Below are 21,126 nucleotides of genomic sequence, written 5' to 3' on the forward strand. Positions count from 1 at the left end.
ACAAGGGCGGGAATTGCGTACTGGGCCTGGTGTCCTTTTCGCCGCAGCCTTCCCTTCCCCCCTTGAGGGACGCGTTTCTGGCTAGCCGAGCTGTGCTTAGAGGCGAAGGGCGGCATGGGCATGGGCATTGGCATGATGGATGGCGGAAGTGGATGATGTGTCTCTTGCCAGACGCAAAAGAAGGCATTGACGGTCCTCTTGGACGCTGCAAAACAACTTGGAGAGTCAATTGCACCAACTTTTCGGGGATGTTCGTCGAGGGTGACGTATCGTCCGCCCTCGGGCCAAGGTGAGATGGGAAGATTAGGCTATTCCTCGTGTTGTGGTGTAATTTCCTGCATCGTCATCCAAAGTGACAGCTTCACCTCTACCCAGAGTTAAGGGGTTCCTCCAGCACGGGCATGCAAGCAAGATTGGGGAAGGAGCGACGAGAAGGTCACGTGCGGAGGCGAGATACAAATGGTGCCGCTTGCAAGATACGCCTGTCTCACGTGATTATCTTCTGCGATCCATGGCCGCCACGGTGATTGGTCGATCCATCCTGGCGGGGGTGTTGTTTGGGGCAAACAAGCAAGTACCTATGTGTGTGCAAGCAAATGAGAGCCCTCCCCGAAAGGTCGATTACCGGTAATGGTTTGCTGCCAAACAATCAATGCACCTCTGTCTGCTGTCGTACGAGTCTCGGGAGTCTCGGAGGAAAGGGCCCCGTTCAACGTCATGGTTCAGAGTTCGAACAAAGGGTAAAGTTGTTGAGGGTCAAATTCACCTCTTCTTTTTATTTTTGTATTATAATTTATAGTGTAAACTCTTACTTCCCGAAGCCTCCCTCCCGTGTCTCGTCTAATGCTGGGAGGTCTAGAGAGTTGCACCTTGACGCATGTCAGATCACTCACTGCCTACTGTGCGCCTCCCCGATAAGAGATAAGAGCTGGGAAAAGCCACCTCCAGATCCTGTCATTGGATCTGTGCTGAGGTCTCAGAGCGGCTTAGCGCTCTGCCCTCTCATCGCTCGCACTCTGCCCGCCCCCACCATCGAGGTTGACGATGAGGGGTCGCCGGTTGCTGGCAATGCCCTTTTGTGCGTGTGTGCGTCATTGACCAGGCTATCTATACACACTCGCCAGCAACAAAGGCAAGGGACGGGAAGGCCTTCGAGCAACAGCAGCCCGGCGCCGGATCTGGCGGCACAGACACACGATGGCTACCGGCCATCTCCGTCAGGCGTACCTCGCGCGTGGGTCCGCTGGAGCCCGCTCTCCGGCTTATCAACCTTGCCCTCTTACCTTACCGAGTACTGTAGTATATGCCTGTACATTCAAGTCCGTCGGACCTCGACGGGCTCCGACTCCAGGTTCCCGCCGCTAACCCTCCGGGCTAACCTGCTGTAGCTAACCCGGTGGAACAGCTCAAAGAGAGCGGGTGACGGAGCGGTTAGTGTACGGGAGGGCGCCCTGCCGAGTTTTTGGCCACACCGGGTGCCTGCTCAATCCCTGCTTGCTTTAGGCTGCGTACCTACTGTACAGCAGAGCCGTTTGCTGCTAGCAGTTACTGTGGATAAAATGGACCCTGAGTCCGTCAAAAACCTACCGTATCCCCGTGAGAAAGTTTACCTAGGCTCTAGCCGTTTAGTGACGTTACCCTCTTTCTCTCACACTCACAATATACTCCCATTTGACCCGAGAGACGACTTGCTCTCAAACCACCATAACCATGGCTCCCAAGAACCGCGTCATCATCGATTCCGATCCCGGTGCGTTTTTGCTCAAATTCGGTTCGACTGGCGCTTTAGACGCTCATTTTTCATGCAGGTATCGACGATGTTCTGGCCATGCTCCTGGCCCTCTCGGCCTCTCCCGAGGAGCTCGAGGTCATGATGATTTCAGTCACATACGGCAACGTGCCGCTGCAGAGGTATGCGCACCACGCCCCACTGGTGTCTCAAACTTGTTTTATTTTAACTCGACATAGCTGTTTACGCAACGTTGTTGCTCTCTTCCACGTCCTGGAGAAGGAGATTGCATGGCGCAGGGAGAACGGCAAGCCCGAGGGTTTTGAAGCGCTGAAGGCTTACAAGCCCATCGTAGCCGTTGGCGCCGAGCACCCCTTGGAAGACGACGAACTGGCCGCCGACTACTTCCGTAAGGCGATCCCGAGGAACCACCCTCCCTTCAAGTGCCGACCCTGACTTGCTGCAGACGGACTCGACGGCCTCCATGGCGTCCACGACGAGCACCCCCACCTGACACCAGATGAGAGGTGGAAGTCGCTCCTCCACACGGAGAAGAACCTCGACCACGACCCGTCGCCTTTCTCCGAGTACTTCACCCCAGCCAAGCAGGTCGCGCACAAGGAGATCCTCCGCATCCTCAAGGAGAACCCCCCCAACACCATCTCCATCTGCGTCGTCGGCCCGATGACCAACGTCGCGCTCGCCGCAGCCGAGGACCCCGAAACTTTCCTCCGTGTCAAGGAGCTCTGCGTCATGGGCGGCGCCGTCCACGTCCCTGGCAACATCACCCCCGCCGGCGAGTTCAACACCTTTGCCGACACCGTGGCGGCCGCCAGGGTATTCGCCCTGACTTCCCCGACGCCCCGTTCGACGATGCCGCCCATCTCGGACAAGCAGTCCACCCTCCCCCCCTACCCGGCCAGGCTGTCAAAAAGGCTCAAGCTGACGCTGTTCCCCCTCGACATCACCACGCCCCACCTTCTCAACAAGAATTACTTTACGGAGCGCGTCGAGCCTATCTTGAAGGCCGGAAGCCCCCTCGGCCAATGGGTCAACCACTTCATGTCCAAGACGTTTGAGAAGATCGAATCCATGAGGGGCGACGGCGAGGAGCCCGGCCTCTCTCTGCACGACCCCCTGACCGTCTGGTACCTGCTGACCCAGTCCGACCCCAAGTGGAAGCCCGTTGCGGAGCCGGAAGATATCCGTGTCGAGACGTCCGGCCAATGGACGCGCGGCATGTGCGTCATCGACCGCAGAACCCGTGCCAAGTACACCGAGGCAGCCCTCGAGACCAACGAGGCCAACGATGGCGTCGACGTCCTGACGCTGGCCGAGGTCCCTGGCGACACTGGCGGCTGGCTCAGCACCGGCAGGGGCAACAGGATCAACAGGATGGTCGAGTCCCCCGGCGAGGAGCTGTTTGCGCAGGATCTCATGAAGAGGATCTTTGGTTAAGACGGGAACGAGTAGCCCGTGGGTGACATGGTGCGTGCGGCTTTCGTTCGCTCGTGTCAGCGCAACAGCGTTGAGGGACTGGTGGCAGATTCCGAATAGAGGAAAGGCAGGCGCATACCCCGTAGGAACCCAATATCATTCTCTACCAACCCAAACATATTTAACGCCGTTGTTTTGTGTGTGTGTGTGTGTGTGTGTGTGTGCCTGTGCTCTTGCGTGCACGCGTGCCTCGCGGCGGCAAAAGCTCACGTCTTCCCAACACTGGGGTATCCCGCTCGCAATAAAGAAACAAAACACATCCGTGATGCAATCAAACAATTGCCACTCCGATCCATAAGCCGTGTCGGTGTCGCTGGCTTGTTTTTATGTGTGCTTGGTTCCTCCAATGGCGGAGCCCTTGACCTCGGTCCAGTTGATGCTGTCGTCTAGCGCTTCGTCCACCAGGCCGATGGTGCAGACATTGTCGCCGCGGACGAGGTAGAGGCCGAGGGGGACCTGGACCGAGGGCTCTCCGCTCTCGGGGGTCTGGATCACCCGCTCTTGGGCGTTGCTGAGGACCTGGCGCGTCGAACGTGCGTTAGCTCGGAGCAATCATCGTTGGAGGGAGCAGTATTTTGGGGAGGGGAGGAGCTCACGAGGTTGGTGGACTGGTCCGCGGCTTCCAAGGTGCCCACGAGGATTCTCGAGTCCGCCGTTACTATCAGGACTTTCTCTAGAGGGGGTCGAGCGTCAGTATTCTGCAAGCCGGCGGCATTGGCTGGCTGGATGGAACGTACTGTTGAGGTAGCCTCCGAGGGTCGCCATTGTTGCGGCGGTCCGGAAGGGAAGGGTCGTCTGTGGACTCTCGTTCAGAAGAAGCTCGAGGCGGAATGGACGTTTCACGTTCGAGGCCCTCGTCCTCTTGGAGTGTGCGGAAATGCCTGCGTCTAGTGCTGTCGAACCGGGCCGTATCGCAATGTTGATTCTGAAAGCTGGGCTGGTGAAATTCGGAATTCTGAGTGGAGGTAGGTACCGTATCCACTCGTTAGATTCGTACACTGCACTGACCACCCACTAGGCCTAATTCAAAAGGCGGTCAGCCAGCCTAGCCACACACCCACCCATCTAACCCTAACCCTTGCCACCAAACTTGCTGCTGACGTTGACTAACCCCTACATTTGCCACTTCTAGATCCCTGTTTCTGCCAGCCCGCTAGGCCCTATCCAGCAGCCCATGGTCAGTGCAGTGTACGAATCTAACGAGTGGATACGGTACCTTGGAGCTTCCGGGCTAAGCCGTTTTGGGAGGTGGTAAGCACGCCGGTGAGACCCGAAGAAGCGCCTGGTCTGTGCACTGGAACGTCCCTACGTCTTGTTCCTATTCAGCGTCACGCTGCTATCGAGATGAGGCTTCTATATAGAAACACAGTATCGTGAAATCCCGTACCCAAACTTCACCATCGACCAAGGCTGGCGCGGTCAGAGCTTTCGGGGTCGTCCCCCTTCCAGCTGTCTTCACCACATTATAACCACTTTCCAGTGCACATACCCTACTCTTTGAATTAACTATCTCCGTGCAAACATGGAAGACGAAACCGGCCTGTTGTTAACTGATTGAGCAGCGTTACTGCTTGTCCTTTCGGCTACCAGCAATTGTATGACACTGAAATAGAGACTAAAATGCCATCTAAATTGTTGTGCGAGTTATCGTCTGATTGGCCATCCTGACAGTTCTAACTGATTACCACAAACACTTCGTCACTAATCCATGACCCTATTGTCATGCTCAAACATTACTCATCTGCTGCTCGGCGGCCTGGGAAGGACGCCAAGCAAGTGCTCGTCCCCAGTCAACAGAGATGACCTCTAAGTCAGCCCAGTATTGCAGGCATCAGACTTCGCTCTAGCTATAAATCGCAGGCGTGACTGTTGCATTATCTGCTGCGCCGCACGATGTCTACTTGGCTACGGCTTCTAGCGCGGCAACCATGCCCTTGATCAAGCGACGCATCTTCCTTGACTCTATTTCAACACGTCAACCTTTTTGCCGCGTTGCCAGGTGCAGCCTCTTTGACCTCGGCGGCATCATGGCCGAGGTCACAGCCAAGGTGGCTGAGACTGGGAAAAGGGGCGTTTGGTGAGTATATGGGAGGCACGTTTGAGGGCCTGGAGGATCTCGACGTGTCCGCTGCCACCACGACAAACGTATCGTATGACGCTCTCGATTCATAGATCATCTTTCTGGCGCTGTCGCTCGGGGTGAGGGTGTGGCATGCCGTCGAACCGTGATGCTGACAGGAGGGTCCTGGGGTGCCATCTGACGTGTTTCTGCAGAACGGTATGCCACGTCCACAGATATATCTGATGTTTTCGTGGTAATTCCTTTCCACGGCGTCGACGTGATAGACCCGGATCCTGGATGGGTGGTGAGGATATCAACCTGGTGACTACCGGGCCCGCATCCGGCCTCAACGGCGCGCTGAGCCGGACCGAAGACGCTAGAACTCGAGCGAGCGGTGCGCTAAGTCTTACTTTGGGACCCACTCCCACCCGTCACCCCCAGCACATCTTAAACCCGACCTCATCATCCACACCCTCGCAACGCTCACGTGCAACCTTCAACTTCCTCACCCATCAGCAAAACCCGTGCCCGCGATGGCGTCTCAAGAAACGCCGAGCATATACGCCGAGCTGCTCGCGAACATCCGCCAGCTCTCCGTCGCGGTCTCCCTGCCTTCCCCCGCGGGCGGTCACACGAGAGGCCTCATCACGCCAGACGGCGCGACGCTCCAGCTCCAGCACGCCGGCGCGCAGACCTCGTTCGCGCTTCCGGGCAGAGTCCAAACCCGCGGGGCCGCCCTGCCCGCCCCGCCGCCGGCCTCGCGCGCCATCTCATGGCGTATGCCGCTGGCGGTCGACGCGTCAGCCACGTCGCCGCTCACGACGCGCAGCCCGCACGACGAGCCCGTGCCGTGGACGGCGCTGGACTTGGCCCCCGGCTCCGCCGTCGCGTGCAGGGCCTGCGCCGCGCCGCTGGTGCCCCCAGGGAGGGCGAGGGAGTGGAAGGACCTGCCGAGCGAGAACTGGGCCGAGATGATGGACTTCTGGCACTGCCACAAGCCGACGGACCACGAGCACGGGGAGCACGACCACCTCGCCACCAAGCGCGGGTACGGCGCCAACTCGAGCATCGCGGCGCAGCCCGGCGTCGGGATGGTGGACCTCACCTCGTTCCTGTTTTCCGAGTCCGACTGCACGGGTCTGGAGGTAAGCGGCATTTTAATTTTGTTTTGTTTTGCTTCTTCTGTTGTTTTTACTTTCCCGCCGTGGCTGCGGCTTCCATTTCTGTGACACGCGCATTCTACTCCCTTTTGCTCCCCGGAAGAAAAAATGAACAAGAATAAAATCAACTTCTTTCTCTCTCTCTCTCTCTCCGAAACTCAACGGGGCGCTAAGAAGGCGGCCATATCGGGCAAGCTTCTGCTGCCGCTCAGTGATGTGGTCACCGATACCTCGCCCCGAGATGAACTATCCACCCGTCGTCCCTGCCCTCGCGCAGGCTTCCCGGGCGCGGCCGAAACCTCTGGCCTCCCTTCGCGGGGTGGACGGACGGGGTCGGCACGCTCGGGTCGGAGACCAGCCCTCCTGCTTTCACCGGGGACTTCCAGAGCACGTGGGAGCCCCGGGATTACAAGAAGGGACATATATTGTGCCGGCCTCCTCTAACCCCCCCCTCCCCCCACCCCCCTGTTTTCCTCCTTTCTTACTTACCGTTTCCTCTCTCTCCCGTCCAGTTCTCTTTGTCGCCGTCCCGCGGCGCGAGCTCAGACACCACCAGCTCGGCCGTCCTGGCCGACGGGCCCGACCCGCCCCCGAGGATGCTCCACGCGTTCTGCGCGGGTTGCGGCGCGCACGTCGGCTTCTTCAACGTCGCCATCGCGTCTGTCGTCCTGCTCAAGTGGCAGGTGTCCTGCCAGACGGCGTCGCCCTCGGCGGCCCCCGGCAGCTCCGAGTGCCTGGCCGCCGCCCTGACCGCCACGCTCTCGCGCTCCGGATCGTCCAAGTCCGTCGTCGTGCCGACGTTCCCGTCTTCGTCGTCGTCGTCGTCATCCCCCGCGCTGCACCTGTGGATCCTCAACAGCCACATCGTCTACGCTTCGTCATCGAGGCGCGGCGGGGCCGCGCGCTCCGCCATCAAGCTGCTGTACCGAGAGATCACGCAGGAGGAGGCCGACGCGATGCTCGAGTCGATGACGTCGGAGGTGCAGGAGGTCAACCTGCCGCCGGCGGCGATCGCCGCGGCGGCCGAGGGGCTGCGGGCGAGCAGCGGGCTACTCCCGCCGGGCGAGCGGGCGTTGAAAGAGTGGAGCGTCGGGCTGCTGGACAAGTGGGAGGCGGGCGGCGGACGGGAGCGCGTCTGAGCGGAGGGACGTGCCCCGGGACCAAGGCACGCAGAGCGCTTGCTCGAGGATGAGATGCGGTCGGCCACGCTGGCTTGACAAATGGCAAAGGGGACTAGGCAAAAGCTAGCTTGGGAGGCAAGGGATTTGGTGGAAAAGGTCATCTCTGGGGTCACAGGTCATGGCATTCTGCAAACGATACCCCGGGCAAGTCTTCAAACGAAGGTGAATAAAACAAAAAGGCGTTGCTGTGTTCTTCTCTCTCGACCCGCGTCTCTTCCAAACCCCCTTCTATCGTCTCCCGTGCTGTTTTCCGATCTCGAGAACGCATCCTTGGGTAGATGGGCCGCTGGCCAAACAGTGATACAAAGCGGGGATACGACACATGGCAGAAGCGAGAGGTTACCACATCAGCGGCCAATGTGCTTTTGTCGGCTTTCTGCGGGCACCGATGTAGCAGTTGATGTTCGGCGTGGCCTCGCCTGGTTGCTCCATAATCTGCGTTATTAAGAACTCTATGGTGCGTCTCTGCCACTAGGCTGCGTTCCACGAGTACCAATACAAACATTTGACGTCCCAAGGGGCCGCTGTAGGGACTCTGCCTCCTCTGATCACCCAAGGGACCTCATCCTGGATTATGTCGTTCAGATAAATCTGCGCTGAATGGACGTCAATCTGTCCTGGAGGTGGAAACTTTCCCTTGTTCCAGCTCTGAGAAGACGGGAGAGCAATGCTCCGCAAAATAGCCCTCTCCCAAGCAGATAGGGGCTGATTATCGCACCCCGGTGACTTGTGACCCTCGCGACCACACTTGACACACAACATGAGGGATGGGGTTCGGTTACGATAAAATGTGCGAGTGCCGTTCACAAACGGATTCAATGAAGTACTTCTGTCCGGCAGGTTGGATGTTCATTCCTCGGGCCCGGTCTCTACAGACTCATCCTTTGTTAAACAGGCTTTAATCCTAGCTCAGCAGACGATAAAGATGTGACTAAGATAAAAGATGAGATGAGGATGAGGACGAATCCTCGACCTTGGATTCTCTCTCTCTCTTCTCACTGAGAGCAACACCCATACCCTGCAATCTCTTGATGTGACGGTCAAGAGGAATGGCGAGATGCTCGTGTTGAATGACCTTGAGTTTGAGCACAAGGGCATGCAAGTGGTTTTCAGCAGCAATGTGTGTGGTGGCACTATCTGAAGTTCCCATTGAGCCTGTCGGCCGCCTCTTCCATACTCCGCTGACCGGGGAGTGACTTGACATACTTGAACATAGCCCTTGACGCGCTAGTCCATCGCGGTGACCTTGAAAGCCTTGGCAATCGTAGCCTCGGCCGTCTCTTCATTTCGGGAATGGCAGTGCTTCAATTTCACGGCGAGAACAACCATGAAGACGCGCAGGGTAAGCCGAGTGAGAACGTATCTATCCGGCTACCGGGAAATTGTGATGGAGACCTTTGAAACCACCTTGCCAGTAAGAGAATTCATCTCTTTTCTGTCGAGATTAGGATACAGAGTCTGACAAAGAAATTGTCGGCTTTTTGTCGAACGCTACCTGGGATTTGTTCGCTCACTAATAGCGCTTCGACTGCAGAATTGGCCTGTCGAAGGGACAATGGCTTCATGAGAAGCATCTGGAGATAGGTACTCCTCACCTAGGTGGCAATATCGGGTTTTCCAGCCTTCTCGATAATGTCAGCCGCTACATTCATGTGTCGTGCGCCCTTGGTAGCCAAATACTCAACCAGATGGGCATAAACCTCGGAATGAAGCCCCTCTCTATGCATGGCCATAGTTGCGATGTGTGTATGTATGTGAAGTGAGCGACTGGAGTAAGCTTGTACTAACAGTGTCGTGCTGTGTTTGGGTAAAGGCACTGATGTGTTTTGGTTGGAAGAGGGTTGACGTACGGTGAGTATAATCAAGATGTACGAGGCGAAAGGCGAGGTCTTTGAGTGTACTTTCCTTGCCGAGGTGCGATGTCCGACATCACCGTCCATTCAACCTTTCTAAATTTAGCCGCTTGCTCACCTATACATCCCGCGCTAATCAAGACATCATTCACCTTTTCAGCTGGGGTACATTCAAAGTCGTGAACATCAACAATGACGTCTGCTGTATCCTACGGATTTTATAGAGTGTCCTGGTTCGCGGTGACTTGCCCATCAGACTCTTGAGCCAGATAGATTCGAGCTAGGTGTACGTCAACTACACCCCCGGCCTTGGTTGGATGGAAAAACCATCGCTTTGAGGTAAGCTTGCTCTCACAGCTAAAGGGGTTTGCTCTTGCAACCAGATGGCCAGTGACCTACCTTGCCACAGCCAATACACGCAATCTCACTATTGCATAAAATCCGGCGTCCACTGACGTACTCATTGGTTGAGGTTGTGCGATCCGGCAAACCTAGCAGTGTGCGGTCCTTCCTGGTGAAGTCGGCGCCAACGTCACGTCCGCCGCGATAAGCCCCTCGATCACTCTGTCTCTGCTGATCCTGCTGAGGGTATCTTTGGTGATTCGGGTTTCCCAGGTTGTGATTTCTGGTCCACTTCTTCGCGAGGAGCGACTCGACGTCCCTCACGGGGCCCAGAGCCTCCAAGGGCTCCATCGACAAGGCTACTGAAGCGCTCGAGGACTTGGGGAAGGGGGCAAAAAGGAACGCCGAGATGGCCCAAGGCGCTCGAGGAATCCGAGGAAGGACCCGGGGAGGAGTCCAGTGCCGAGGGGAATGTCAAGAGGGCCGGGGAATTTCAAGAAAGGATAAAACAGCTGAACAACTGAACCCATCGCCACGTTGCTGCGACGCCCAAAATCCAGGACGAAGGGGGGCGGGTCTTCCACGACAGTTCGTGGCTGGAACCCGTGTTCTCCTCCAAGGTATCAAGACAAGTCGTGGTGGATCCTGTCAAGAAATTCTCCGGTTAAACTAGAGGTTCTCAAAGACAAGTTAATAAGCCATCTCTTCTCCATGGCGACATGCATTTGGGCCCTCATTTAGATTAGAGGTGACTGATTGTCATGTAAATACGAGAAAACACGGCTGTTTGCTTTTATATCAAATGTTTATAAGTGAAACTAGCATACGCACGAGGTGACGAAGTTTCGTCACGGCTTTCATCTCGTCGACGTCCGAACCTCCCTCCAGCCACCTGTGAACAAGAGGCACACAGCACACATCCCGACCAGCGAGCACGAAGAGGTTCCTCCGACACCGGACGGACAGCATACACGTCCATCAAGAGGACACATCACCAGCGGGAGCCACAGGTAGGATTCATGATATCTGACAAGCGACTTGTATTCATCCATCTCAGTCGCCCCTCAACCCCCCACTCTTCGTCCGCTAAGGCAAGATGGCCGTTGTGGTCTATGAGAAAAGACAAGTATCTCCTAATGCAACTTGTTTTTCCAGAGTGTCATATCCATCAGACACGCAACGCCTACAAAATCTCCTCTCAATGGCCAAAAAGATTACGAGGACCAACTGGCCAGTCTTCTCTTATAGACACATTCGTTAAAACATCGCTGTCTCCCGCTTGTTTTTTTTAATGCAATTCTCCTACTCAACAAGCACCAAAAAGCTTGAAGAAAGATGCGCGCTGCAGCCAATGAAAAGGCAACCAAACACACACACACACACACACGCAAGATTAAGTGAGTATAAATACAGCTCTCTCGCTCCCTTACAGCAAGGGGGCGGAGTGGATGCACGGCAAGTAGCATGGCTTCGCTCAAAAGAACTTGCCCTTCTTCTTCTTGGTCGGCTTCTTCTCCTTACCCCCGCCGCCGAGGATGTCGTCGAACGTCATGGTCGACGTCGCGGCAGCCTCTTGGGTATGGGTGTGGTCGACGGACAGGTTGCGCATGTTTGCAGAGGAAGGCGTGCGCGGCATGACCATGCTCATCGGGCGGGACCCTGCAGAACTGCTTCTCGCGCTGGGAACAAGCGAGGTGCGGTCGCCCGGCAGGCCCTCGTCCAAGGGCACAGGCTCGAGGCCGAAGATCATACTGGAGCGTTGCGCGTTGCGGCTGCCGAGATGACGCCCTCCAGGCGAGGCATTGCGCGGCCGGAGATGAGACTGGGGAGACCCTGGTGCGGACGGGGTGCCGGATGAGGGGCTGGCGGGTGTGCCATCCGGCCCAGGGAACACAGGTCGGGGCGGTTCCAAGGGAGACATGCCGAAGTCTTGTGGGGGCGGAGCCGCTGCGCCGTTCAAGCCTTCCCATTCCTTGGCGGCTAGCCAGCAATGGCTGCGGTGGTAGACGGCCTCCACGCTGAACAGGACGCTGTCTGCCGACAGCTCGACGTAGCCGTTGCCGCCCGAGACTTCGTACCACATCTTGCGGACCTGGCGCGCATCCTCGAGCCACGGCAGGTTGCCCATTGGCGGCTCGCACAGGAAGTACTCGACGGCCTCGTTGAACTTGAGGTTCGGCGCGTCGATGACGAGCATGGGGAGCGATTGAATAACGACGTAGAGGAAGAGCCAGTAACCGATGCGCTGGTCTGCGAGGTCCGCCGCGCTCTTGCCCTTGGCCTCGTGGAGCTCGAAATCCTTGAACTCCAGAAGGAACGGGATGTTGACACTGTTGGTATCCCAGTTGTACGCCTTTTGGATGACAAGCGTCAGCTCGTGTTCCTTGATCTTCCGGTCGAACTTGGCCTGCTCCTTTGCAGACATCGAGTCGTAGGTAGCGAGGATGGTCGCCATCGTGGGCAGCTTCGGAACGTCAAAGGGGATGGGTGGCAGAACGGGAGGGGTCGAGTTGTCGAACTCGGTGAGCATCTTGCGCAGGTTGACAACCATCGGCGAATCGGTCGTCTTGCCCGACTGCTCATGGGCGTCCCCATCCATTGCCCTGGTGGTGATGTTTTCACGGTCCACGGTAAGGTCGTAGAGCGAGCACATGTCAGAGTAGAGGGCCTTCAGCACCAAGCGATTGAGACCGCTCTCGGAGAAGGGGTTCTTCTTGCTGCTGGCCTTCGGGGGCCAAGCACCGAAGTTGGCCTTGTAGTATCCCAGGACGAACTGCTTCATCTTGTTGAAGGACCTTTGCCAGACCTTGAAGCGGATGGCTCTGAGCTCGGGATCCGAGGTGGAGCTCGCGATGCCGGCAAACAGCGATGGGAATTCAAACTGCTCCAGTCTGCTGTTGACGTTGTGCTGCCGGTTCACGAGGTCCAGATGTGCGCGCTCGAGGCGTTGCCTGGTGTAGTGAGAGATTTGCCCAAAGAGCGGCGAGCGCAGGTCGAGGATGGCGGTGTACTTGCCAACGGCGTGCGCGAACGCCTCGTTGTAAAGCTCCATCGACCTCATCGCCTCGCCGAGAATCAGAGACTCGAGCGTCTTCTCGCGGCTGTGGCGGACATCGGCAAGCGACAGTTGTTCCATGTAGAAGCCGAAGCTCAGATCGACCGCCTCGCCGAAAGAAGAGCCATCTGCGTTGGTGAAGCCGTATTCCTTGAGCAGCTTTGCGATCTGCAGGAATGCCGCGAACGTAGTGGGGTGCGCTCTGGTGGCCACCAGCGGCTGGCCGGTCAAAAAGGCAAACAGATTGCGAATGGAAATCAATCGGTCGATGTCGGCATGCAGGCGGGATCCCGGCGCGGCGAGCTGGCCGGTCTCGGGCTCTGTGTACTGCGGGGGCGTCGCTGGGAGATAAAGTTTGAGATCGCCAGGGCTCTCCTGACCCTCCAAAGGGGGCGAGCCGCCGGCCCGCGCGTCGTCCACCGAAAGGCTATCCCGGCCACCGAAACTCCTTGCCCTGCTCCTGCCGGTCGAGGCCATTTCGGCCTGGATGAGCTCGTTGAAGATGACCGAGTTGATGATGGAGAAGCCCGGGACCTTGAAGGATGGCCCAGAGTTGCTGCTTCTGGGTTGAAGGTAAACGTAGACGTTGCCGTTCTCGTTCCACAGTTCTGGGACCTGACGTTGCGTTAGACCTCGTCCGATGTTGCACCAACCGCGATGAGCCGAAAAAGCTTACCTTTTCCGCGTTGAGCAGGAACGACGTGTTGTATTCACCAGGGGTGTCGGGCGACAATACCCACGACTGAAAGTTCTTGTTCGCCGCGGTGACGTCTTGCGAGTTCGACCGTGATCCTCCCCCACCCGGCAGCCAGCTTCTGCGCAGCCGTCCACGCCTGTCGTCGTGGGTCGGGCTCTGGCTCTCGTTGGACCTAGGATTCCGTGGTGCGGTCTGCGAGCCGCCCGTATTGGTCATGGCTCCAGGCGGGTTCGCCGAAGTACTTCTGCCACGCGCATCCGGACCCGGCGAAGGTGCGCGGACACCCAACATGGGGAATGACGATACCCGGTTCTCAAGGAAGGAGCTGCTTCGCTTTCTAGGCTCAACGCCCTCCTTCCTCAGCTTCGTGGGGGACGCCGTCTCGGGCTGAGAGACGACCCGGGGGGGGGCATGGTTTGTCTGTGGTAACGGAAGGGCCTTGTCCTTCCTCAGCTTCGCCGGCACGTGAGGAGGCGCCTCGGACGGCGGCATAGGGGCGGCCATCATGCTTGGTGTAGTAGGTGAAGGAGGTTGAGGAGGAGAGATCAGAGGGTGCTGGACGGCAGAATAGGACGATATCGGCGGAGGATGTGTAGGTGCGTGGGCGATTTTTCCAGGCACAAGAGGCGGTGCATCTGAGGGAGGCGGAGGCGGTGGAGGGTCGAGGGAATCGAGAGTCGGAGCAGCGATGCCAAGGCCAAGAAGCGAGCTCGTCACAGGGCGGACGGTAGATTTATCAGTCGTGTCGTAGGAGGGTGGGCTGTCGGAAGGGGGCGAGGCGGGAGGATGGTCGGGCAGCGGTTTGCGGTGAATCGGTAGCTGTTGCTGCGGCTGGGCAGCCTGGGGTTGAGCTGGGAGTTGATCTGTTGATTGGATTATGAGCGAGGGGAACAGAGAAGACAGACGGTTGCCCCAGGACCGGGACTTTCTGCTGTTGAGGGGCCGGGAGGGAGCGAGCACTGGCTCGACGGGCTTCTTCTCGTCGTCCTCCTTCTCTTCAGTGGTCAAAGTCAGGTTTCGGCTGTTGAGTCTCGCAGCAGTGGCGAGGGATTTGACCACAGTGTCGGTCTGTGATCGTTTCGGGGATGCGGGAGGCGGCGGCGGGCGGGAGTGCGTGTGACTGCTGCTGACGTCGAGACGACCAGGGTCTGCTAGCGCAGGTTGAGGGTCGTGTTGTTGGTCTTGGTCTTGGCGCTGCTCATGCTGTTGCTGCTGTTCGTGCAGGGGCTCGGATACGCTGTGATGATGCCTCTGGCTGCTGCGGGGCTTGGCCAAGACGGGGTCGACGAGGTTGGTTTGAGAAGAGAAGGAGAAGTGACCAAAAGAGGATTTGACCGAGGCGCGAGAAGCCGACAGCTTACTCGACGTCATGCTGGGCAACGCAACATGAACAGCCGTCTTTCAGTCTTGCTCGGTCTGGCCCCTTGACTGGATCTGCCGTGTGTGTATGTCACCCTCAGCCGCGGCGCGCGCAAGCAAGAGAGGCGTAGATGGGCAGAGGCGGGTGGAAAGGAGCTGAAGGAGCGGTCTCGCAGCCAACAGCCAAACCAGGGGTCTTGTTCTTTTCTTGTGCGGCAGTGGGGAGGAAGCAAACAAACGAAAAAGTTCAAGTTCAGTCCAGCCCAGCAATGGCTAGAAGGCAGAGCTCTCTGGCAGGAGAAATGGGCGGGCGGGTGGCGGGTATTATGAATGTGAACAAAGGGCAAGCAAACGGCGGACCAAGGCTCCAAGAGACGGCGAATGCGGGACCGAGACCTTGTTCCTTGACGGGTGGGAATGAGATGGAATGAGATATGGGATGGGTATGGGATCAAACGGGAATGGCGTGCACAAGCACAGGTATAACCTAGACCGCCGTGAACATGCTCGGGGGTCTATGGTGTAAAGTATCCATCCGTACGAGGCAAAATGCACTCACTACAAGACACCTGATCCCTGGGAAGAGAATATGGAGAGACAATAGATACGGAGCCGAGGATGAGAGACAAGGCGGGCGAGAGGGGAAGAGAGGGGTGTATCGAGAGAAGGAGAGAGCTAGTCATTTACCTGGCATGAGGCTTTGCTTTAGGTTCGTTTGCTGTTACTGTCGTCGCTGCTACTATTTCTGTGCTAAGCTTGCTGGGCCGAGGTGGTTAATGGCAGAAACAGAAAGGGAATGGAGCCGTTACGCGATAATGGCAGTAATGTGTAATAAAGAGGAGCAACCCGAGGAGGAGAGGGTCATGCTTGACCGTGGCGTACGTAAGTTGGTGAGGCACGTTGCGAGGTGAAGGAGGATGAGGGCCAGAGGGGACACCGGGACTGGCCTAACTAGGACAAGGGGTACGGAGTAAGGCACGTATTGCCAGGTACCTATTTTTTTCTTTTTTCTCTTTTTTTTTTCTTTTCTTCTCTTAACCCCCTCTGAAAAGTACCAAGCTAGGTACATCGGTAGGTACCACTGATGATGGACATGGGAAGTGGATAGATGTTCCACGCCGCAAGGGACATCCTTGCCGGGCTTGCTCTTCTTCCTCCATTTCCTTCTTCACCGTTACGGGATGCCGTCTTGTTGCTGTTATTCTTCTTTTTGTTCTTCTTCTTTTGTACCCCCTTATTTGTTTGTAGCATCGAGGTAGGAACAAATGTATAGACACGGTGAATATGGGCGGCATCTCCGATCCCTCGTCCGATTCAGACACTGTACGTGCCCCACTTCGTCCGCCCCCCTTGAAAGTACGTATCGTCTAGAGTATCGATGTACCTCTCTCCAATACCCACACATCCGGAGGCAGCTCAGCCTTAGCGTGGAATATTTAGGGGATGGCCCGACTTACTATGTAGGGATGACGTTTCTGGATGCAGAGTGGGGACCATGAGACGTGGAGAGACGCGAGAGGGGTCTCGAGACCCCCAAAGACGTACCACAATCCGGACCCTCCGTACCTACCTAGGTATGTACCTACCTATATACCTACTGCCTACACGTGCTACACAGTAGTGCATTGTATAGTGTCTACTACCTACCTACCTACCTTTGTAAAAGAATGGGAATAGGTCACAATACCTCGCCGTGGAAGACGTTGGAGGCGAAAAAAAAGGGGGGGAGCGGAGGCTGCAGGTGATGAGCGAGGAACGACGATTTGGATCGGCAGGCAGGCAGAATCCAAAGCCGCCAGCTCAATCTCACCGCAGGACTTTCAGGACTCAGGACTGAGGCCCTCATCCACCTGAGGCTGTATTGGTGTTAGTCTGGCACAGAAGCATGGGGGCTCAGCTCAACTCCCGGCGCTGGGGCAGGGCACCCGGCAATGCCATACCATGCAATTGCGATGGGCCTGCTGCCGATGTTCCTCATTACACGTAATTCACTATACGAGTGAGTGCCTGCAAAGGAATCACATGATGCCTCCCAGGTTCCATTGCTGCGGCGGGGAAAGTCTGCATTGTGTGTCTGTATGTATTGCACCGGTCGTCGATGTGTAGTGCACTGAGGCGAGAATCAATCTGGCTCGGGGCCACGACGACGACCATTGCGGCGAAGAGACCCTTCGGGCAATTCTTCCCTCCCCTCCCCTCCTTAAGCCTGCATGTTCCAGACTCCCGACTCCAGAAGCCGAGTCCCTCAGTGTGACGCTGGCCCAGCTCGAGGTCGCCGCAGCGCCTGCGATTGGGCCCCGACCACCCCAAGAACTCGGAAACACGGGGTCCTGCCAGCGTCCAGTGTCGCGTACCGTCGCAACGCAATGGTCAGACTGCCGGGTTGCCGCTGCTAGCTGCACTGCACTGCACTGCACTACACTCTAAATGCAGGAGATGGACGCATGGGGCGCGTGCTGCGTGCGGAGATGGGGTCTATTTGTTCGAATCTCCACACCCGGTGGGTAGGTGGCGGTGTTGCTATTTGGTTGACACTTACGTACAGGCCAGATAGTAGTTTAGGTAAGGTATAATGTATTGTGAAGCAGATTAGGTAGTATACCGGTAGGTTATTGCGGTACAATGCAACCGGTATGTAGGTTTATAACGTCTGACTTGCTTTTCTTTGCTCGTCCCTTTCCTAATTGCCCGCGGTAACATAACTGTGCTCGACGTTCTCCTCAATCTAGACGTCAATGCCAACAACAACCACAACCCGTTTGTACCCTGGCACAAGATCTCTTAGCTGATTGGACCCAAGCAATCGGCTCGTTGGCGCTGGCGTCAGCCTGCATCGCATCCGCCACCCGTCATAAGGGAAGGGAGAAAAGAAAGCTGAAGTAACACGGTGCCCAGAGCCCGTCGATCACCGTGCAATGATTGATTGGAGGGCAGCTGTTTAAAGCAAGTCCAGAGTTGTCTGCAAGTTGCCGAACTGTTCCTTCCTTCTGCCTCTGGAACAGGAGAGAGCGAGAGGCTCCTTCCTGTCATGGTCTGCGAGGCAACGTCGGAAGCAACGCAGTTAATGCCATGTACCTACCTGACTTAGATACTCTGCGATCCTTTTTTTTTTGTATACATTCAAGGCAACCGGGCTGACGGGGAGGAGCGGGGTGTCTCGTTCCAGCTGTGGTCCTGCCTGCATGAGGCAGGCTGGCTGATTGATTGACTGACTGAGTGCATAATTGACTAATCGCTCCTTCCTGCGCATCCGCCATCAAGTAAGTAGGTAGGCAGGCAGGCACCTACCTATCAATGATTGGGGGAGGGGAGGGCAGCTGCGCGCAAGTCGTCACCTTCCGTCTGACAACTTCCGTCTGACAATTCTGACATGTGTTTATTAGCAGCAGTTCCTGCCACGTCTGAAATACACGTTTTGTGCATCCATCCATCTCCCGTTTCGTCCAATCCATTTCGTCCCGTCGTGAGTTTTCCGTCCAATGTCGGCAGCGGCATACCCGATGACGTGATGAGAGACAAAAGCGCCCGGTTCCAGTCACTCATCCCGTTCGACCACTCACTCTGCAAACGGGGCTCGTAATATCAAAACACTTTCTTCTTGGACTACCGCGACACATATACACGAGCACTTTTTACGTATTGTGACACCGGACATTGGACAATGTGCCGATGACTACTTACCATATCGTCTTAACCCGCCGACGATGTAACGACGGCGAAAGAAAACCTCAGCGGAACCCGATTAATTGCTGTTGTGGCCCTTTCCCCCCATCTCGTTTGTTGCTCAGTCCCTGCGCCAATGCCTCCTTTTTCCACGGGCTTTCCCTGCTTGCTTTCTTCTTTTGCCTGCCCACCGGTCATTAGTGTGCTGAGCAGCTCTGCCACCGAGTCCGAGAGAGCGCGGACGACACCAAACCGCCGAGTCCCCGGAACACCTCGTTCAATGTCGGCTTCCATCCACTTTCCACCTTTAGCACCATACACTAAAGAGACCAACCTCTGGTTTCCTCTTCCAATCACGACAAAATACGAAAGTACCAACAAAGCCGGCCCGCGATCGACAATGGGCAATCGTATACGCGACTTCCCGCCCGTGGGCCTTGTGTGCAACGCCTAGCTCCGTTCGCCGATCCGGACATAAGGTTTGGATTGCCAACAAGGTAGCCCAGGATTGCACAGTCCCCCGCTAACAGAGTAATAGGTATACGACGAGGCCCATGACCTTTGCCATCTATTCTATATTCCGCGTCGAACGTTGCACACGAAGGACACCTGCCTACGGGACAAGTTTTTTTCTGGGTAAAAATGACTCGGCCGCGCCTCCCATCCCCAGTCCCACGCATCATCTCATCCACACCATTTCCAAGAAAATTCACCATCGAGCCTCCTCCCCCCTTTAGATCTCGCCATTCGGCAACGTGCTCTCGCCGACTGACTGTCGATCGGCGCCATCCGAGAGCCCGAGAAACACTCCGACGCTCCCGGCCATCCGCAGCATGGCCACGCCCCCCCTTCAACCGTCTGGTAGTCTGCTTTCGCTCCACTTAGTCTGCTTTTGGACCGGCCAGTACGGTTGGGCCTCGTTGACTACGTTCTTCTAGCGTCAATCTCGACATTGTAGACTTTTCCGACCACTTTGTCCCTACCACGCACTCGCTTGTCTCTTTTTGCTCGTTCGGTGTCAATCAAACGTCATGCCCGTCATCTCACCCTACTACCATCAGGCCACGATCCTGCCGGCTGGCGCTTGACACGCCCGAATCTGGCAGATGTGACGCAACGTGGAGTGTTGACTCCTTTAATGAGGCTCCCTCTCTTGAGCCCCGAAGCTAACTCGACGCCCGATAGATACGAGTCTTTCAACGCGATGCCGCATTTCAGGGTCCTCAACTCGCTCCGCAAAAGTGGATAGGAACAAGGGAAGACCCTTCGCATTTTTATGTTTTTTTGCCTCTCCCCGATGGGTCACTGTTTTCCAGAGGGGGCGAGGGTTGTGGTAGTGTACCATGAGCGCGGAGCCCGGAAGCATTCCAGGCGCAGATCAACATTGCAATGCCATTCCCCACACTCCCGACGCGCGCGCCATGAAAGCCGGCTAGCCAACTTTCGCGTCCCTCCGCTGTCGGAACTTGGGTGCCGTGAAGAATGCGTGTCCCATCAACCGGTCCCGCTGACGAGTCTTGCCGCGTCGCCCTCGCAAGGCTGAGTCGATCAACCAGGGTCTGGGGAGGCCGGCGGACTTGATTCATTCCTACGCTTGGCGAACGCTCCGGTCCCGTTGCATCGATAGTGCGGTCGAGGGTCACCTACGTGCCTGCGTAAACCCCCTTCTCTACGGTCAGTCTGCCTGCCGGCCACGAGGTCCGATCGGGGCCATGCTTGCGGGCCGAGGGGATTGAGGACCATCCCCATTGGAAAGCGTCTCGGTGCCGAAATCTTTTGCTTGGTACGGCCTGGAGATGTGATTGGCTTGGCTGGCGACGACCTGTAATTGGGTGGTACCCCCCTGGGCCCAAGAGCGCGCGAGAGGTCGCCGCCAAAGTTTTATGTGCCAAGTCTGTAAGGGGACGTCGGCCTCGGCGAGTTCTGTTCCTGCGATTTGAGCGCCACCGACAAAGAGTCCGCAAGCTCGACGCGTGGCACGCGCGATGCCGGGCAGCTCAAGACCTGGTCGGGATCCGCAGACGCACGGGTGGGGTGATTAACAGAAGACCGTGCGGCATCGTTGCATAGCAGTCTGGCAGTTTAGAAGATTGGTAACAAATGAGAGCACACTGATTCTTAGAGGTCCAAAATCTCACAGGCAGAACGATAAGTTGTGCCCTTTACAGGGGATACTCCAGGCTCAGCTGCCATGGAGAGGTACGTGGGACTGGATCCGCAGCCCGAGGGACCTGAGATGCTCTCTGTCGTCCACCCCCCTTCCGCGTCTGCTCCTCGAGTAGCGGCCTGAGCCGGGCCCTCCATCCCTCGATGAGCCGGTGATGCCCGCTTGACCTGCTCGGGCGGGATGGGGAGATCTGTTTCGGGTGGGGGGCGGCTCTGTCCCCCCCCCCCCCCCCCCCCCCCCCCCGGCAGCACCACGGCGTCCGCCCCGCCGTCTCTCCCTGAGGTGGTCCCCGTTGTGGCTCCACGACTGTAGCGTCAGCCGCTGGAAGTCGGAGGTGATGGCCTCGACCGGAGGTTCGCGC

The 21,126-nt window shown here is 57.1% G+C and overlaps 6 protein-coding genes across 6 annotated transcripts; 3 read left to right on the forward strand and 3 right to left on the reverse strand.

The window, feature by feature from the left end:
- Positions 1–596: 596 nt before the first annotated feature.
- On the forward strand, positions 597–1,388 carry LY79DRAFT_532744 (uncharacterized protein; the record flags this gene model as incomplete). The annotated part of the gene is made up of 1 exon (XM_060556314.1): positions 597–1,388. One exon carries the CDS (start codon positions 597–599, stop codon positions 1,386–1,388), a length of 792 nt encoding a protein of 263 aa, XP_060420657.1.
- A 212-nt stretch (positions 1,389–1,600) lies between these two features.
- LY79DRAFT_532746 (inosine-uridine preferring nucleoside hydrolase) lies at positions 1,601–3,447 on the forward strand. Its single transcript, XM_060556315.1, has 4 exons — positions 1,601–1,750; positions 1,809–1,911; positions 1,969–2,138; positions 2,196–3,447. Exons 1-4 carry the CDS (start codon positions 1,711–1,713, stop codon positions 3,185–3,187), a joined length of 1,305 nt encoding a protein of 434 aa, XP_060420658.1. The 5' UTR covers positions 1,601–1,710; the 3' UTR covers positions 3,188–3,447.
- On the reverse strand, positions 3,308–4,142 carry LY79DRAFT_532754 (LSM domain-containing protein). Its single transcript, XM_060556316.1, has 3 exons — positions 3,964–4,142; positions 3,823–3,899; positions 3,308–3,745 (listed from the first exon to the last, which is right to left on the reverse strand). Exons 1-3 carry the CDS (start codon positions 3,989–3,991, stop codon positions 3,551–3,553), a joined length of 300 nt encoding a protein of 99 aa, XP_060420659.1. The 5' UTR covers positions 3,992–4,142; the 3' UTR covers positions 3,308–3,550.
- A 1,679-nt stretch (positions 4,143–5,821) lies between these two features.
- Positions 5,822–7,587, forward strand: LY79DRAFT_664514 (ubiquitin-conjugating enzyme E2-binding protein; the record flags this gene model as incomplete). The annotated part of the gene is made up of 2 exons (XM_060562903.1): positions 5,822–6,433; positions 6,961–7,587. 2 exons carry the CDS (start codon positions 5,822–5,824, stop codon positions 7,585–7,587), a joined length of 1,239 nt encoding a protein of 412 aa, XP_060420660.1.
- A 1,637-nt stretch (positions 7,588–9,224) lies between these two features.
- Positions 9,225–10,561, reverse strand: LY79DRAFT_654675 (uncharacterized protein; the record flags this gene model as incomplete). Its single annotated transcript, XM_060562654.1, has 3 exons — positions 9,882–10,561; positions 9,601–9,691; positions 9,225–9,346 (listed from the first exon to the last, which is right to left on the reverse strand). Exons 1-3 carry the CDS (start codon positions 10,173–10,175, stop codon positions 9,225–9,227), a joined length of 507 nt encoding a protein of 168 aa, XP_060420661.1. The 5' UTR covers positions 10,176–10,561.
- A 737-nt stretch (positions 10,562–11,298) lies between these two features.
- Positions 11,299–14,947, reverse strand: LY79DRAFT_503414 (choriogenin Hminor; the record flags this gene model as incomplete). Its single annotated transcript, XM_060553395.1, has 2 exons — positions 11,299–13,494; positions 13,556–14,947. The coding sequence occupies 2 exons, from the start codon at positions 14,945–14,947 to the stop codon at positions 11,299–11,301; spliced, it is 3,588 nt and encodes a 1,195-aa protein (XP_060420662.1).
- Between the last annotated feature and the right edge of the window lie 6,179 nt (positions 14,948–21,126).

Source organism: Colletotrichum navitas (genome assembly GCF_030913465.1).
Source record: "Colletotrichum navitas strain CBS 125086 chromosome Unknown LY79scaffold_1, whole genome shotgun sequence".
Taxonomy (NCBI): domain Eukaryota; kingdom Fungi; phylum Ascomycota; class Sordariomycetes; order Glomerellales; family Glomerellaceae; genus Colletotrichum; species Colletotrichum navitas.

What these genes read in the sequence shown, in the direction of transcription:
- LY79DRAFT_532746 (XM_060556315.1), top strand. Translation starts at nt 1,711, where the DNA reads ATGGCTCCCAAGAACCGCGTCATCATCGATTCCGATCCCG. An exon ending in CATCATCGATTCCGATCCCG is followed by an intron (nt 1,751 to 1,808) that starts GTGCGTTTTTGC and finishes TTTTTCATGCAG; the next exon opens with GTATCGACGATGTTCTGGCC. An exon ending in ACTGGCCGCCGACTACTTCC is followed by an intron (nt 2,139 to 2,195) that starts GTAAGGCGATCC and finishes GACTTGCTGCAG; the next exon opens with ACGGACTCGACGGCCTCCAT.
- LY79DRAFT_532754 (XM_060556316.1), bottom strand. Translation starts at nt 3,991, where the DNA reads ATGGCGACCCTCGGAGGCTACCTCAACA. An exon ending in CCTCGGAGGCTACCTCAACA is followed by an intron (nt 3,900 to 3,963) that starts GTACGTTCCATC and finishes GACCCCCTCTAG; the next exon opens with AGAAAGTCCTGATAGTAACG. An exon ending in CGGACCAGTCCACCAACCTC is followed by an intron (nt 3,746 to 3,822) that starts GTGAGCTCCTCC and finishes TCGACGCGCCAG; the next exon opens with GTCCTCAGCAACGCCCAAGA.